Source organism: Lynx rufus, unplaced genomic scaffold (assembly GCF_022079265.1).
Source record: "Lynx rufus isolate CCGP_SWC_20201006 ecotype Redwood Valley unplaced genomic scaffold, mLynRuf1.p SCAF_3, whole genome shotgun sequence".
NCBI lineage: Eukaryota > Metazoa > Chordata > Mammalia > Carnivora > Felidae > Lynx > Lynx rufus.
The window spans coordinates 28696689-28714397 of NW_025814845.1; the positions used below are offsets into that span (position 1 = coordinate 28696689).

A 17709-nucleotide genomic window follows, 5' to 3' on the forward strand; every position below is an offset into this window, starting at 1 on the left:
TCGTTCAGTTCAGTAATTCAGATACTGATAGGCAGTTTTATCGTCAACCAAAGGAACGTCCTGGAAAACAGAAGTGTCCATACCAAGGCTTGGTCTAATCACAGGAGCCGCCCCCTGGTCTTTACTAATTACAAACAGCACTTATGAGAAAAATTGTGGAAAGCAGTTTGTGGGTGGGTTGTGGGCCATTTTGTTTTGGAAACGGGGTGACACCTGGTCTCTTGAACAGTGTTAAAAAATGCTAAGACGGACACAGTGTATTGGCTGTATCCGCAGGTGCCCCGGTGAAGGACTCATGGAATTGGGATGTAGCTGTGGTATATGAAAGGGCCCCTGACCTGTCCGTGGCCGTGGGTGCAGGTGGGGTGCATCTTCTTCTGGCCCCACGTGGCAGGAGCTCGGCCCTGTGGCTTTTAGAGGACATGGTCCTGCTTCCGGAACGTCCATCCCGGCTGCTGCTGCCACCAAGGGCACCCGAGGGTCCGTCTGTGCTTTGGGCCCCGCAGTGGCCGTGCAGTAGCCGGGAGGCGAGGATATTTCCCAGTAATCTGGGGTGTGATCTAGATCAGACAGCATCGAGTCTTATCTGTCTGGCCACAGAGCAGATTAAAAGGTCAACTGCATAAAAGTTCTTCATTAGGTCCGAGCTCAGATGTCACCTCTGAGAAACTGTGCCTTCAGACGCCGAGGTGCTGCTGCTAAGCCTCTCTGTCCCGTTCCATGATACTTACACATTCATTATTGTTCCAATTACTGTTGTTACTTAAAGCTACTATGTAACTTTACCTTGAGCCAAATGCTGTGTAAAGTTACTTAACTCGCCTTCTTTAGTTTTCACACCAGGACCAGCTACCTATTGTTCTATCTCTGTTGAGAGTTGAGAAGATTGAAACACTGAGAGACCTTAAGTAACTTGCTTAAAGTAACACAGCTGGTGTGCTGCTGAGCAGTGTGGCTGCAGGGTCTGTGCCCTCTACCCCTCCCTCCCCAGCCAGTGTCCTCAGTGAATGGGCAGCGCCTTCCTACTGCCCTTCTCTGTCTAATGCCGTGCTCTGTGGGCTGGACTGGGGCTGATGTACCTTCCTACCCCCAGCTTCTGGGACAGAGCCCGTCACATAGTAGGTGCTGAGAAGTCTGAGCTGCTGAACAGGAGCCACCACACTGGCATGCCACTCTCACATGACCCCCGTAACGGCCCTGGGAAATGGGCCCCGTATCCTCTTAAGAAATGAGGAAACTGAGGCACAGAGAGGTCTGCTCTCGACCATAGACACACAGTTAACTGGCAGGACCTCACCCCCCTGTGGCTGTGTGCCACAGTAAGGCCCCTCTGTCCTGAGGCCCTCTGAGCCCAGGATCCCCATGTGTTCCCGTGGAAATGGCTGGCCGGGTGAAGGGAGATGCTGACGGACCATGATGACTCCGTGGGGACAGTGTACAAGGCGTGGGGCTGGAGCCCGTTTGGCCCACTGACCTCAAGGAAAGCAGTTTTGTGACCTGGCAGCTGTTTGCTGATGTGATGAGTAACAGAAAAATGACACTGTGTTCCTATCACATGAAATGAAATGAAAAATAAATCGAGAGTAGGAGGTGGAAGGGGGTGGGAGGCACAGCCGTTTTCTGCATCTGCCCCCCACTCCACGGTGGGGTGGGAGGAGGAGGCGGGACCATGTTCTCCCTTCTTCAGTAAAGATGTTCCCTTCTCTGTCTCCTGGTGCTCTCCTGTACTCACTTTTCTGCAGATGGGGAAGAGAAGGCCAGGTCAGCTCAAGGGACTGGGGTGGGGGTGCCGCCCCTGCTGTGAGCCCACTGCAGCCTGTCCTCCGGTCAGCACTGGGCTCGTGAGAGTTGAGACGCTGCCTTTTCTCGTTCACGGGCCGGGCCAGGCTGTACTCACATCCTCTGGTCCCTGTCTGTCTCCCAGCACCCCCTTGCACCCCCCAGAGGCCGGCTGCAGCCACCCTCCCCGACCGCACTGGCTGCCTCTCCGCCTCACCTCTTTCCCAGTCCTGGCCTGGCCTCTACTGCGGGCCCTCCGAATGCACGCCCGAGGCCTGAAAAAGCTCTTTGCAGCAGTGCGTCTTCAAGAAACCTCTGTGCGTGTCTCCGGGTTTTATCCAGGGAGCCTTCCAGAGCCAGACTGCTCCCCTGACTTGAGCTGGGAAGACCACCCAGCGGTGGGCCCCGGCGTGCAGCCCACGGGCTCTGCTCAGTCGGGTTTCAGGGAGCGCTCACGCGGGAGTTCTAGCAGACTTTGCCACTGCTTCCCCCTCACTCCTCGCCAAGGGGCAGCGTGTGCCCACCTAGTTGTTTAGTCTATACTCTCTATTTAGTCTGCACTGTGGCTAACGCGAGGCCTAGTAAAGGTGTGCAGTGCTGCCCAAAAACAAATCCGTATTTCAGTTTTTCCTGGAAGGCGGCATCTTTATCCTGGCCACAACAGAATGCCTGTTGATTGGGGTATTTTGGAACTTCATGGGTTTTTGTTTTCCTGCCGCTTGCTTTATTTTCTGAAATGAGCTGCTAATGTAATCAGCTTTTTATACGATTTTTCCCTGCAAAGAGTAAGAATAATAGGTAGTCAGGCAGTTTCATAGTTTATAAAACATATTGCTTAGCCTTGTCAGGTTTCAACTTTACACAACACTATGTGAATGTGGACACATATTATTTCCACTTTAGAGATGATAAACGAAGCCCAGAGAGGTCGTGTGCTTTGTCCCAGTTACAAGCTGCTCAGTGGCAGAAAGTTCTGGAACCTAGGTCATCTTAGTGTCTGTATCGTGTCCCTTCCAGGACACTCTGTAGCTTCTGTCTTTCTTGGATCTGCCTCCCACCTGCCAACACAGCTTCCCCACCTTAGGGATGACCACACCCAGCCCAGGGAAAATAGAGCAGAGGATGCTTAGCGAATCATTCTTAGTTCAGGAACCTGCCCCAGCCTCTTAAGCCTGGTTCCACCTACAGTGATTCGTGCTGCCCCCAGCTAATTGCAGCTTTTCTCTTCTCTGGCTCTCCCTACTGAGTAGACCACATGACAACCAACATCCTGCCTTCTGGCTGTGCCTCTCACTCTGGTCACGGCCACACTTAAAAGCTGCCGGTGACAGTGAGCAGCTAGCTGGAGACCCCCTTCACGCTCCCTTCCTCGGTCTTCTACCATTTCAGGGCTCCTGTCCCTGGCATCCCAGCCTGGATACCTTTCAGCACTCAGAACGTGCACCTATGAGGCTCTCCATCCTCTCCCCTGATAGGAGGGATTTAGCCAGAACAAAATGTGAACAGGTAATCCGAGAACACAGATAGAAACTGCTCCCGATCCTCCCCCACATCAATTACTTGTTTTATTAATCTGTGTTCTATAGGTTAGTAAAGCGGTGGCATAGCTTATATACTCCACAGAGGTCTAGTGAGTCTTTGGTGACCAGTAATAGTATTTTTGAGGGACTTCGAGTCTTTTTTTTTTTTTTTTGAGAGAGAGAGAGAGAGAGAGAGAGAATATCCCAAGCAGTCTCCATGCTCTCAGCACAGAGCCCAACATGGGGCTCAGTCCCACCAACCATGAGATCATGACCTGAGCTGAAATCAAGAGTCAGATGCTTAACCAACTGAGCCACCCAGGTGCCCCTGATGGACTTCTAGAGACCCTTCATCAGTGACACCTACACGGGGTTAGCCATGCCCATGCTGCAGCGAGAGGCAAAGGCAGGTATCCACGGACATGGTGGGGTCCACAATCCAGCATGGGAGCTGTCGTACTGATTTTTGCTTCCACTTAACATATTGTAACCAAAGGTGTAAAGCCTGCCTGGTATCTTGAAGAAAAGGAGCTGTAATCCAAGTGTTATAAAAAAGAATTTTCTCCTTGCTTTTTTAGAATCCATAAAAGATGAGGAGGAGAAGAGCCTCCAGAGTGAAGGATGAGCCGAGAGTGTTTAAGAAGACTAAATATAGAAGGGCAGACAGGGTTTTCCCTTCTCCTTCCCTCTTTGGTATTTGCCTCACTTGGCCGTGCCACAAAAGCTGAGTGCTGTGCGCTTTGGATAGGAAATGGGGTTGTTCGTTAGCAGAGGATGGGTGCTGGTAGCCGTTTCATTTTTGGGTTGAAGTCCTGTGTGAGAAGCTAAAAAGCGTTAATGGCAAAACCCAGAAAAGTAGCTACAATTTGTTGCACAGCAGTCTTGCTCTGTAACACTCCTCTGTGTCCAGTTGGGGACTTGGGCAGGATGGAGGTCAGATGAACAGTCACAGCTCAACAGTCACAGCACCAACGGCTACATGCATAATTTCAGCAGGTCTGTCCTTGGCTCTGGTATTATCAAGACCACATTATGGGAACGTATTGATCCCCGAAATAGCATATTGATCACTCTTGAACCTCAGAGTGACAGGACTAAATGTGGATGTGATACAGCGGGGTGGCTTCATGTCTCCCTCTATTCTTCAAGCCAGTCACCGGTGTGCTGGCAAACAGCTCCCCCAAACCCCTCAAAAGGAGGCCTGATGATAGAATTTGCAGATTTCCACAGTGTAGATGGGCTAATTTTAAGCCACCCACTTGAGGTCACTGATTGTGGAATTTACCAGAGATGTGCACAGACACGGGAGGAGCCAGTTCCAACGGTCACTGGACCCAGCCAAATGTTTCCTAAAAATAATCTGCATACAGAAGATGCACTCTGTATGCACTCTCCCCACTCTGCCCCCGTGCCATTCAGTAGTCATTCCACAGATGCCTCTTGAGCACCTGGTACATTCCATGCCTTCTCAGAAAGACACATTCTAGCGGGAAAGACCAACGTGAAACAACCGATGACCAAATTATTTCATTAAAATTGTGAGGAGTTGCGCAGAGCATATCTTTTCTCCAGTATTTCTCAAATTCGGCTCAGAGCTAAAACGCGACCATTTCAGAAGACCTTGGGATCACAGCTGTCATCAGGGAAGGAGCCTTGGAGATCATTCAGTTGTTAGGGTTACTGTTCCTTGTGCAGATGAGGAAGCTGAGAGGCAGAGGGTCACGTCAGAGTGCTGGTTTGCCAGTACCACCCCCTGGAGACACAGGAGTCGCCAGGTCCCTTGTGGAAGCAGCGAAGAAAGAAACTTGTCAATTGCAGACCGAATAACTTTGCAGGTGGCCTGGTGTGTGAGAGATCACTGGCCTCCCGTAGCAGCTGCAGTGAAGTAAACCAATGCTGAGGGGCTCATGGGTCTCCCCAGGATTAAGTCAAGTGAGCTGTGGAGAGAGTTGGGCAGGACACTCTTGACACTGGAATGGTATTTCTCCCGGAACCAGGCACGGGTCACCTGAGGATCCCTTGAAGGCCTTGTGAGAAACACACATTCCTGAGGTCACCGTCCCCGATGGGCCACTGAAGAAGACTTTTCTAGATGAGGGCCGGGAGTGTGCATGTTTACAAGTGCTTGGGTGATTCAGATGTCATTAGTGTTTGGAAACTGCTGGGAGAAAGCCCATCTTCACCCTCAAAGTGACAGAGAAGGAAAGATTCATCCTGGAAAACCATCCCTTAGCAGGGTCAACACTTAGACTGTTGAGCACTACATGAAATTAAGTTGTAGGTCATTTAGAAATACGTCTGAATTGTGGGACTCCTTCTAGGTCTTTCCAGCACGCGTCACCACGTAGACGTATGAGACACAAAATCATTCCATGTCTTTTTAATACAAATAAGGAGTTTCTTTCTGTTCATATTTGACTCTGGTCACTCAGCAGTCTCCTCGCTCTATATGTGAGGGACACCCTGCCCTAGAGAGAAATCTGAAGGCCTACGTTTCTCTACTTCATAGCAGATGATAAAATGGTGTTTAAAGAGGCAGGTACTGTAGCCTGATGCATGTGCAGGAAGGAAGGGCTTCACAGTTTTTACCCCGTTTCCCTCAGGGTTGGCAGGAGCAAGGTACTTTTCCCAAGCCGGAGTCTTTCTTTCAGTGCTCAGTATGCTGTTCCTGGGCAGGCGGGTGGGTGGGCAGGCGGGTGCAGCTTCTACCCTTCTCACTGAGTCAGACCCTTCTTCTAGAATCTGCACAGACTTTGAACAAACATGCATGGTAAGCAGCCTTTTACTTGTAGTTAATAATGTGCGTAGTGAGCAGTGAGGTCCAAGGGGCTAAACAAGTCCTGATGTGTGCACTGCCCAAGACTCCAGTCACCAGCGGCAGATTAACATGCAGATACGTGGTCTTTATAAAATGCAGGGCTCTTTCCTGGCGCTGACTTAGTACCTTCTAAATGGGGTTGGAGGGTTGCAGCACTCAGTACCAGATTACGTGAATGCAGATGCAGATTCTCCAGGAACGTTTTTAATCGGCCTGGTCCATTTTCTGCTCACCAGGCTCGCCTCCTCCCTTCCCTCCCTCTCCTGGGTGTGTACTCAAGAGCGTGGGTGAGCTGCGGTGTTCTTTTAAAAGAACCATGATAAACACATACCTATAAACATACCATTATGAACAATGCATTTTCCAAAATAAAAGAAATTTGGAGGCACTGTTTTACGTTTTAACGTCTGGATAAATAGAATTAACTGATTCTCATTTTTGTTTCTGCATTCAATCTGTTGCGTTTATGTTGTTTGAAATATATGAAGACAAAGCCAACCTTGCATAGATAGATATATAGCTGGAAAAGGGAGGAAGGACCACATGGACCCTTGAAAGACCGACCATACATTGAGAACTATTGACCTAGAAACATGTAAAGTAGGGAAACAGCGTCCCCCCAAATAGAATTCAGTACATAGACTGCACTACAAAGTCAGATGGGCAGTCCTTCTTCTTGTCCCTTTAGTCAAGAGCTTAAGACCAGAAGCTTGTGACTGTCCCTACTTAGGAGTCAGTGCGGTGGCCTCTCTTGCTGTGCCTAGTCCCAGACGCTGTGAGACAGGAAATGGCATTGAGAATGGCATTGGGAACACTGGGACGTTTGTTGCAGCTCAGTCAGGTTTGTGTGGACAGGTTTCTTGCATAAAGAAAATCAGTGACAGCTTCTGACACTGCAGCATGGGAGACTAGACCAGTCTGGGTAATTCCTGAAGATCTGGAAGTTTGGGGCTCACTGGTGTTTTGGTGAATCTAGATGGTGATGCTGTTTATTCCTATTTTTATTTGGAATTGTTATCAGCGTTCAGTTCCACGTGTTGATGAAATTCTAAATTCCATGGAAATCAGTTGCTAGGCCTGTACTTTGCCTCAGAAGTTTGTTAGAACATGAGGTTTTTAAACTTAGATGGAACCTTATAGTCAGTAGAGAAAAAGTTGTGCCTCTACCTTGAAAGAGAAGTTGTGCATTTTTGCTACAGAGCTGTTGTGTGTATGCTTTTTTTTTTTTTTTCCTCCTGTCTTGGTTGGAAGCTGGGTTTTTGTATGTTTTTCGTGTGGCAGATCTGAGGACCATTGCCCATGCTTGAGCACCATTAATTGCACCCACTTGTGTGGGGCATTGAACGTGTGTGTACTCCCAGCCCCACAAAGTATGCATTCTGCCCTTTAAAGAAGAGGAAAATGTGTGTCAGACGGGTTTGGTGGTCCATTCCGAGCTACACATGCTGCGGTTGGAATTGTGGGCTACTCCTCTGCACTTGACCACGCTGCCTCGTGGACAGATCCACATAGGAACATTTTCTCTCCATTCATCAGAGCTCATCTGTCATGTTTTATGTAAGACACTCAGCTAAGTTCTACATTGTGGTTGTATTGTTTTGTTTTTTTCTCCACTATTAAAAATGGGAAGGATGACACCTCTTGTTGAGGTTGCATGGGTGAATTAAGACTGAGCCTGAGAACCAAGTTCTGTCCGTCCCGGTCCAAGATGTGCACCCTACCCCACACACGTGTTACCTTTCCTTTCCTTTCCTTCCCTTTTTGTGAAGTTTCCGAGGGCCTAAAATAAAACCTAATTGTTCCTCACAAGTGGCCCCTAGCTTTCTACTTCCTACCTGGTCCCTTCTGTATGGGTAATTACCCTGTTTTCACTTTCATAAAAGTGAGTCCTCCAGGGGAACCTGTGTGGCTCAGTCAGTAAGTGTCTGACTCTTGATTTTGGCTCAGGTCATGATTTCACGGTTCATGAGATTGAGCCCCATGTTGTGCTCTTTGCAAATAGTGTGGAGACTGCTTGGGATATATTCTCTCTCTCTCTCTCTCTCTCTCTCTCTCTCTCTCTCTCTCTTTAAATAAATAAATAAATAAATACATACATACATACATACATAAATACATAAATAAATTTAAAAACATTTTTAAAAGTGAGTCCTCCGGGAACAAGGTTGAATAGTGAATAGCGCTTGCTAAGCCAAATTCAAGCATTTGGAAGCAGAAGGGTACTTTCTCTTAAAAATATTCTGTGATGTATTTTCTCACCTAATTTGTTGTAAATTGTGATAGAAATTAACACAGGTCTATAGTCCTAGACCTGTAATTCCAAAACCCAAAAGGCTGATGAAAACCAAAAGTTTTTCTGTAACTCCTTTTTTGGCAGAACGTCATGAGTCCCGGACTCTTTGGAGGCAAAGTTTGACTCAAACTGCCATGAGGCCTTTCATAGACTTTGCTGTTCTCCTTAGTGTGGCTTTGCATTAGTATCGCTGCAGTATCGTAAGTGTGATGACGCTGCGATCCTCAGCCCCTCTTACTAGGGTTATGTAACATACAACCTATGTGTCACCTTTCTAAAATTCAGACTCTGAATTGTGAAATGCATTTCCTTCAAGGGTTTTGGTTGAGCGACTGCAGAACTATACTGAGTTGGTTCCGTTTATGAGGTTCTCCAAGCTTTATAGGTCCCAATAGGAATTTGCCCCACCCTCTACCCTGTCTGCTCTTCCTGATTAGTTCTTCATTTTGATGACTCACCTGGTTTCCCAGGCTAGAAACGCTGCGGCCTGCTCTCCACTCTCTCCTCAGTCTAAGCCTGTCCCGAGAGTAAGTCCAGAGTCCAGTGCTGGTCACACTGCCCCACCACTGCTCTCCCGGGTAAGGGCCTGTGACCGCTCCCTGGCTTGTGTCCGGGCTGACGTCCTCTGGCCCTTGCCTGCCCTGGGTTGTTTTGCAGGCCGGCTCCTGGAGTTTTCTTTAGCGAGGAATCATGTCTCTGACCCCTCAGTGACCTGCTGACTCCATGGCCCTCACATGGCCCATGGGCTAAGCCTGCTTTCCAAGCCCTTTGCTTACAGGCCCTGCTCTTAACTCTCCCGTCCTCTCTCCCGATGGGCCAACCCCAGACCTGGGGGTCCTGCTTGTGTGATTGCTGCTGCCTGCGTGCTTTCCCCACCGGCCTGCTTGGTTCACACCTGTTTCCCCTGCTTGGTCACTTCCTCCAAACAGCCTTCCTGGACTCCTGGCCTGGGCCTGGGTCAGGCCTCTTGGCTTTCGGGCTCATCTCTATAAACTGTCCTTCTGTGCCTGTCCTTCCAGTGCTCGCTGTCCCCATGCGATGGCAGAGAACCGCTAGTATCTTCAGTCATGTGAAATCGTCTCTCTCAGGTGACAGCCTCATGAACCAGGGCCACGACCTCCTGTCCTCAGCACCCTGTGTAAGACCTGTGGTCACTGAATATTGAGTTTTCTGGATTTATCCCCCCTTTTTTTTCCCCTACCAGACTGTGAGTCTCTTAAGGGCCAAAAAAAAAAAAAAAAAAGGTGCATCTTTCAGTTCTGTGGCACAGTTCCTGTCCCCAGGGGAGCACCGAGGCCGGGCTGGGGGAAGGATTCTGTTGGCGTGCTCACATGAGGACTTTGGAAAGCCCACATCTAGCTTGCGTGTTCTTTGGTGCACGAAGCAGGCCTAACGTGTGCTGCTGCTTGAACAGACCTTTCCCATGAATAACCGTCGTCGTCAGAACCCAGGCTCGGTGGTCACGTGGGGCATCCCGCCCCCGTGGCGGGTATTTATTCGGTGCCAGCTATGTGTGGCGTCACAGCAGGCACGCACACCCTCTTGTGTCTAATCCTCACGGCAGCCCCATCGAGTGCAGTCACACTCCCTCCTTCCGGGCGAGAAGGGGAGGCTCTCAGGGATCCACCGAGTGCCCAAGGTCACACAGCTGGAACAAATGGAGACAACAGTGCCTGGTACAAGGGACTGTGTGAAAATGCTGAGTGAGAAGTAAAGCAGAAAACACTAACCGAGTTGGAGGAGCTGGGACTCCCCAGGGGAATGCTTTGCTGAGGCGGCAGAGGACTTGAAGTCTCCATGAAAAAAAGGAAGGCAGGACTTTGGCTCTCCTGGCAACTCGTGCTGTGAGCTGGGGACACTGTGCGTGGTAATAGCTATTTTTCCCCTATTCCCATACCTTTTCCTTTGACATCTATGGTGTGAGAACTCTGTCTCCGGAGTTAGGGACCGGAGTTCAGATCCTCGGTTGGCCACTTAATAGCTGGGTGATTTTACTGAAGGGCCTTCACCCACCGCGTTTTTCTCAGTAAAATGCGGGTAATGTTACTGCCTGCATGGTGGTAAAACGCTCCGTGGAGTATTATCAGTGTGATGTATGGGCTTCTAAGATAAGTCCTGTCCCCACGTAGAGTGTGTGGATGGCTTTTTGAAGTTTCCTAAGTCAGAGACCCACAGTCCAGAGGTGTTTGCATATGTACTTCAGATGCTATCCAAGTGTGCATCTGAGGGCTTGTTCTTAGCAGAGGAGATGCTACGTGGAAGTTTTTCTTGGTGAAATTGGATAACATTCCAGATCTGTAGTTGATCAGAAAGTGTTCGGGCCTTGCCACCAGCAACTGCGGAGCAGAGCTTGAGGCCAACGCCCTTTGGGTCCTGCGGTCCATGGAGCCTCGGTGTGACACCATTGGTGGCCTGGCTCTGCCGTCAGACTGTCCCGGGACCCTCCTCCAGCTGGACCTTTTCCAAGAGGTGCTTGTTGGAAGCCTGAAGATAGAGCATGAGAAGTTCTCATGTGGTTCTTTTTTTCACGTCAGCGTGCTGATAAAGGTCATGTGTTGGGCGGAATTTGGCCTAAGGTTTGCTTTCTCGTAACATACTGTTTGGTGGCAAAGCTGCGGGGAAGGCGGCTGGAGCAATCCCTGAAGCTTCCTAGGGGGCTGCCTGCCTCAAACAGGGTGTACAGTTTGCAGGGCCCGTTGCGAAATGAAAATGCAGAATCGCTTGTCCAAAAATTATTAAGAATTTCAAGACAGTGGAACAGCAGAGCATTAAACCCAGCACGAGACCCTTCTAAGCACACAGCCATTGCGATCACACGGGACACGATGCCTGTGAATGCCCCGCCCCAAATCTGATAATTGTTGAGTGCTCTAATTGCCAGAAGTCACTCCCTGGCTTGCTGGGCTCATCTTAGTAGGAGTCTTTGCAAGGATTAAATGAGAAATGTCCACCATTGATAGATGAATGGATAAATACGTGGTACATATACATGGAATATTATTCAGCGACAAAAAAGACTAGGATCTTGCCATTTACAACATGGATGGACCCAGAGGGTATAATGTTAACTGAAATAAGAGAAAGACAAAGACCACATGCTTTCACTTACATATGGAATCTAAAAAACAAAAATGAGCAAACAAAAAAAAACCCAGAAACCGACTCATAAATACAAAGACACCAGTGTTTGCTAGAGGGGAGGGGTGTCAGGGTGGATGAAATAGGTGAAGGGGATTCAGAAGGGGTATAAATGTCCAGTTATGAAATAAGTCACAGAGATGAAAAGTACAGCACAGGAAAGGTAGTCAGTACCATAATAACGTCGTCTGGTGACTACACTTCCCGTGTTGAATATTGAGTAAGGTACAGAATTGTCAAATCTGTACACCTGAAACTGATATAACACTGTATGTCAACTGTGATCATAAAAGTAAGTTTAAAAATGCCCCCTCTACACACAGGCCATTTAGTGCTGGCTCTTGTTTCTGTGAGGGGTAGCATCTAACACGAGAGGGCAACCCGACTAGCAGAAGCGCCAGCACGGACAGATTGAAAGGTGACCGATCTTCCCTGGCGTTCCTGCATGCCACATGAGGTCTGTGTGTTCCGCCTCCTGTACCTGTTTGAGACCCAGAGGAGGTTGGAGGGAGGGGTGCATGCTGGGCTGGGGCAGGGGCAGGGGCATGCGCAAGATACGCAGAGGTGGGAAGAGCCCCGTCCGCTTCGAAGCAGGTGGGGGAAACGGAGTGAAGAGCTTCCTGTCTACTTTTGCCCTGATCCCTTTGAGAATCCAGGGAAAGCGATACACTCACAGTGTCGATACAACGGGCACGTGCGTTACTGAGCACTTGCAATACAGCAGCTCCAAACTGAGATGTGCTGTCAGTACAAGGAGTACAACTTGGTTTCAGAGGCTTCGTATGAAAAAAAGGAACGCAGAATGTCTCGGTAATTTGTGTATTGATTACCTGTTGAAATAATATTTGTTTATGTTGGGTTAAACAAACAGTCTTAAAATTAATTTTACCTGTTGCTTTTTAATATGGCTGAAGAAAAATTTTTAATTACATGTGTGCCTGTCACTACAGTTGTTACATGCTGTAGACTAGGAAAATGCACAGGAGGCATAGTACACCCTCTCATGCTCTCACACACACTTGCAGGGCTGCGCGCAGCCCAGGGAGGTTCAGAGCCTCCGAACACCGCCTCCCTGCTCCCTGGCCATGCCCTGGAGTAGAGGATGAGGCGGGGAGAGTAGGTGAGGAGGTGTGCAGAGCTCCCAGGCTGGGGGGGTAGGATTTGTTCTTTGAGCACCGGGGGCTATTGATTGCTTTCCAGCAGTGGGAGGCGACGTGTTCAGGGTGTGTTTGGGGACGATTTGTTGGGGGAAGAGGTAGAGCAGGCACTGAATGAATGCAGGACAAGAGATCAGGAAAGTAGTTAGGCCGCGGCTGTCCTCTTAAGTCAAGTTCAGACAACCCGATCTGGATTAGTTAAGTGCTTTCTCATGAGCCTGAGGAAGAACACATAAATGCATCCTCCCTTTGCTGAGGCTAAATAAGGTGAACAATGAACTTGTGGCCTAGATGCACCTTCTGCCTTTACTGATCCAGACGAGGCTGTAATTCTCACCTGGGTCCAAGGTTGGCCCTAGGCTTGGCTCTAGAGGTTTCCTCTCTCAATCAAGTACTTTTCTCCCTGGGGGCACATTTCCCTGTCATGCGCATTCCAGAAGGAGGAGGGTGAGGTGGTATTTGACAGGTATCAGCCACAAAAGCCTACAGGACAAAAGAAGTCCTTAAACCTTATCTGAATACCAGCTTTTTATGAAAATAATCAGGATGTTGAGGGTTTGGGTTGTTTTTTTGTTTTTTTTTCTTTTTCTTTCTGGAAGGTAACTGTTTTGTGTAAAAGAAAACACCTGCTGCTTCTCGGTCTGTTTCAAAGTGCTGCTTGTGGTTTAAGAGTACAGAAACATGCATGTGGCGTGAAGCATTTGCAGGCAGAACATGGAAAAGCTGGTCGGGGCGTGTCCATAGAAAGGCGAGGCCTGTGGCTGCAGGTGGGTGAGGTGGGACAAGCTGGTAACAGAGCCACAGCTGTCCCCTCCTCGTGAGAGTGAGTAGAGGTACGTTCAGAGGATCGACAGTTTAATTTTTGTTGTACATTGAAATCCAGATAACTGCAGGACCAAAGGTGGTTCTCATTTCTTTCACCTGAAGCACCGTCAAAGAAGGCACGGATCATTGCCGATTTTTTAATTGCTAACGTTACTCTAAGAGCAACCACCTACTCTTGTTGACAGAGCTGGTTTGTAATCCACCTTCCAAAGATCTGTTCTTTAACCTGAAGCACATCGGATTTCTGGTTCAATAAGCTTGCTTTCTTTTCTTTCTTTTCTTTTTGTTGATTATTATAACTAACGTGTATTATTTTTGCAGGGCGAACCTTTCCAACACATCCGTACTTCTCGGCGCAGCTGGGGGCGGGCCAGCTCTCACTTTACAACATTCTGAAGGCCTACTCGCTTCTCGACCAGGAAGTGGGGTACTGCCAGGGCCTCAGCTTTGTAGCGGGCATCTTGCTGCTTCACATGGGTGAGGAAGAGGCATTTCACATGCTCAAGTTCCTGATGTTTGAAATGGGACTGCGGAAACAGTACCGGCCGGACATGATTATTTTACAGGTAGAGAGCGCTCCTTATGCGTATGCCGGAGACAAATGCCAAAAATGTTTACGATCCCTTTCCAGGTCTCTGTGAGGAACTTTCCCCACCGTCCATTAACACCGGAGTAGCTGTCATTGCCGGCCACTGCCCGTGTGCTAGGCGTTTCATATTGCCCTTCTCCCCTCAGCAGCCCTCAGGGAGACGCTATTCATCAGCTCAATTTATAGATGGGAAGACTGAGGCTCAGGTTACCCAGCTAGCGAGTGGCGGAGTTGGGGTTTAAAGCCGGCCCTGTCTGACTCCGGGCCCTCCCTTTACCCTCCATCACACCCCCTTCGGGGGATCTGATTTCTGCCTCCCACTGTGTCAGCCACTTCTTCTGCCAGGGATCCCCCTCAGCACACCCAGGCTTCAGCTCAAATACCGAATCCTGCTAGAAGCTCTTCCTGACCACCTGATGTTGTGTCCCGCACTTCACCCCTCCCCAGGCATGTGTACTGTGTTATGCTGCCTCGTTTCTTTTGCCATGAAGCACTCTCTGCCTGAAAGTATCTATCTTGTTTCCTTACTTGTTGACCTGTGTATCTTCTGACTTCTCTTAAAACATACCATGAGAAGGGAGGGATCTTACCTGTCTTGGAGCTTCATCCCTAGTTCCTAGAACAGTGCCTGGGATGAAGTAGGCACCCGGTCGGTATTTGTTGAATGGACAAGTGGCAGGGGGCAGGCCAGAGCAAAAGAAAACCAAACAGCGGTGTGTGTAAGTGCTGCCACTGCAACCTTTCAGAGGTAGGGAGAGCTCCGGGCCCTGCTGTGGGACTATTCCGAAACGTTGGAGCACATGCATACACGTTCACTTACCAGCAAGTTCTCGGATATCAGAGCCTTAGAAAGTATTTTTTGGACAGGATACGTGAGAGCCAAGGACTCTTTGAGAGCACCAAATTGGGTGCTTAAAAATGCTTTCACCTCCACCTGTGAATACGAACCACGTGAACATAAAATTCCTACAAAACAAAGCTATTTCACTAAAAAATTTGGACCCACAGAAGACTGTCCACAGCTACAGTCAGGTTCTTTCTATGTGCTCCCCATTAGCTTCAATATAGGCGCATCTCCCATCTGAGAGAGCAGAATTTTCAAGTTAATTTAGCATTGTAGCACACGGCCATCTTTGGGCTGGGGGCCTTAGTGACTCGATTCCTTTCGATCCAAAAAAGCCACAGCTACTACTGAAGATGGCTGCGTGGTCTGGGCCTCTGGAAACACTTGTTTTTGCCAGTTTGGAAAGTATGTGTCCAACCTATAGCATCTCATTGGGGTTCTGACCCTTTCCAGATTGTTTCTTTGGGCTCAGCCATCACGAACTGCAGAAATCTGGGCTGACGCTAGGACCCCTGTGAGCCGTGGGACCCATCATAGGCTTCCTGCCAGAACCATAGCAGTCTCTGAAGAGGGGACCCTTTGGAAAAGTTATTTTCTCCATCTTGAGATAAACACTTGTCTTCCTATTTTAACTTGCCTGGGATCTGTGTATATTTCAGGGGGCAGTCGGCGTCTAGAGTGAATTTACTAAGTGAGCGGGTGTAATAGAGCCTTTCCACAGTGCCATCATGTGCCCCCCTTTGCTCTTAGCAGAGAGGCTGGCTTTACCTTTCGGATTCCCCTGGGTTTGAGTTTTGCTAGGAATGTATATTTATAAGAGAGTTTGAAATGTTCCCAGCAGACAGATGTTTCGATTCTCTTAGCCAAGGAACACAGGGAAAGGTAGAAAGAAAGGCAGTGGTAGGAGGGGCCCGGGTGTAAGTGTGCTGGGCCACATCTGGCCAGGACCTCGCAGGCACTGGGCACCCAGGACGTGCCTGTTGGATAAGAGTAGTGGAGATCAGTGGTTATCACAATCCAAATAGAGTGTTTGACACCGTGATAAATCTCTCACAGCCTGAGTGGGATGAGTAACTGAACACACGTAGCAGGAATCTGATTGTGACACCTGTGCATGTGTGTCCCCGCAGATCCAGATGTACCAGCTCTCGAGGCTTCTTCATGATTACCACAGAGACCTCTACAATCACCTCGAGGAGCATGAGATCGGCCCGAGCCTCTATGCCGCCCCCTGGTTTCTCACTGTGTTTGCCTCACAGTTCCCTCTGGGATTTGTAGCCAGAGTCTTCGGTAAGTGTGTGTAATCTGTTTGCCTGAACCAGCCTTCTCCTGTCAGATGGGAAACATTTAGTCTTGTCCTGTGGGGAGTCTCGTCGTTTGTATACCTGCATCTTCTACAAGAATGGGGTGATTTGATGCTCTGAATCTAGTCAGCGTTGGGTTTTGTGGATTGCAAGACCTGCTTCACCTCTGATACTTACCTGGTGGGGTTTAGACCCACTCTTCTCACTGCCAGCCGTCCCCAGAGCAGACGTCTTAAAGACGTGGCCAGGGAGCCCCATGCTTGTATTCCAGGCGTGTGTCTCTCGTGAATCATCTTCCGCAACCCCTCTGACCTGCGGTTCTGTTCGTTGATGGCTCCTTGAAACTTTTTGTCCCATGACTTCTGGGCTCCTGTTCTTTTCTACATTCCCTTGGCATCTCTTCCTCCCATGTCTCTTCTTCCCTGCCCTTGGCTCTGCATTTCCTTTGTCCACTCACTGTGGAAACCCCTCCCTGCTGCACCTCACGTGGCCCCCGCCTCATCTTCCCAGAGCCCCCAGCCCTTCACCACTGTGCCCACTGGGACCGCAGGCAGCTCACATTTCAGACATCTCCTACTTTCTTGATTTACTTTTTGAGAAGATTGTCTCTGTCAAAGTTAAACGGTTATTCACATGCAAAGTCTCCAAGTGGCCTTGAGATGGCAGGGGTAATAATCACATCTGCTCAGGCTCAGGAGCCCAGTGACCCCTGTGAGCCTGGGCAGCTCTCAGACACTGGGTTTTCCCTGCTTCAGAGTGAAAGAACTATTTTGAGAATTCAGGTTCTTTTTAATTTTCTTCTCTTACTGCGGAGGTTATTAAAAAATTGATAATCCTCACACATCGAGTGTTTTAAAAGTGTCACTGATGGGCGCGTGGGTGACTCAGTCGGTTAAGCATCCTACGTCATGATCTCATGGTTCGTGCGTTCGAGCCCCACATCAGGCTCTCAGCTACCAGCTCACGGAGCCCACTGCAGATCCTCTGTCTCCCTCTCTCTGCCCCTCCACTCCTCTCTCTCTCTCTCAAAAATAAATAAAACTTTTGAAAAATTATAAAAAATAAAGTGTCACTGATGTTCAGTCACTTGATAGCTTAAAAATCTGTAGTCTTCTCATACTCTTTCAGATTTGCTTCTAGAATTAGAGACCATCTCAAAGGGAATGTCCAAAAACATTGCGAGAGCACTCCTTTGGCATGCTTGGGAAAGACAACTTGTAGATGCAAATTCTAGATGCCTGAAATTTGCTTTTTAACATCGGTAGGCATTGAGTTGGTCTTTGCTCCTCTTTTCCCCAGGGTACTAGATTTTGATTCTTACTCCTATCCACAAGGACTTCTAAAGACTTTACCATTTGGCTTTACTAGAAGAATCCATGTTCTGAAAATATTTTCTACCTGCATCCCCTTTTGCATAACTCCCTCCCCAAACTGATTCTTAT

General features: G+C 48.8%; 1 protein-coding gene across 7 annotated transcripts in view; it reads left to right on the plus strand.

Moving 5' to 3' along the window:
- TBC1D1 (TBC1 domain family member 1) overlaps positions 1–17709 on the plus strand; it is a 216136-nt gene that overhangs the window by 182187 nt on the left and 16240 nt on the right. For all 7 annotated transcript variants that reach the window (XM_047090943.1, XM_047090944.1, XM_047090945.1 and 4 more), the window contains 2 exons: positions 13852–14096; positions 16094–16253. In XM_047090943.1, the coding sequence (XP_046946899.1) occupies positions 13852–14096; positions 16094–16253 (405 nt within the window). The remainder of the gene's footprint in view (positions 1–13851; positions 14097–16093; positions 16254–17709) is intronic.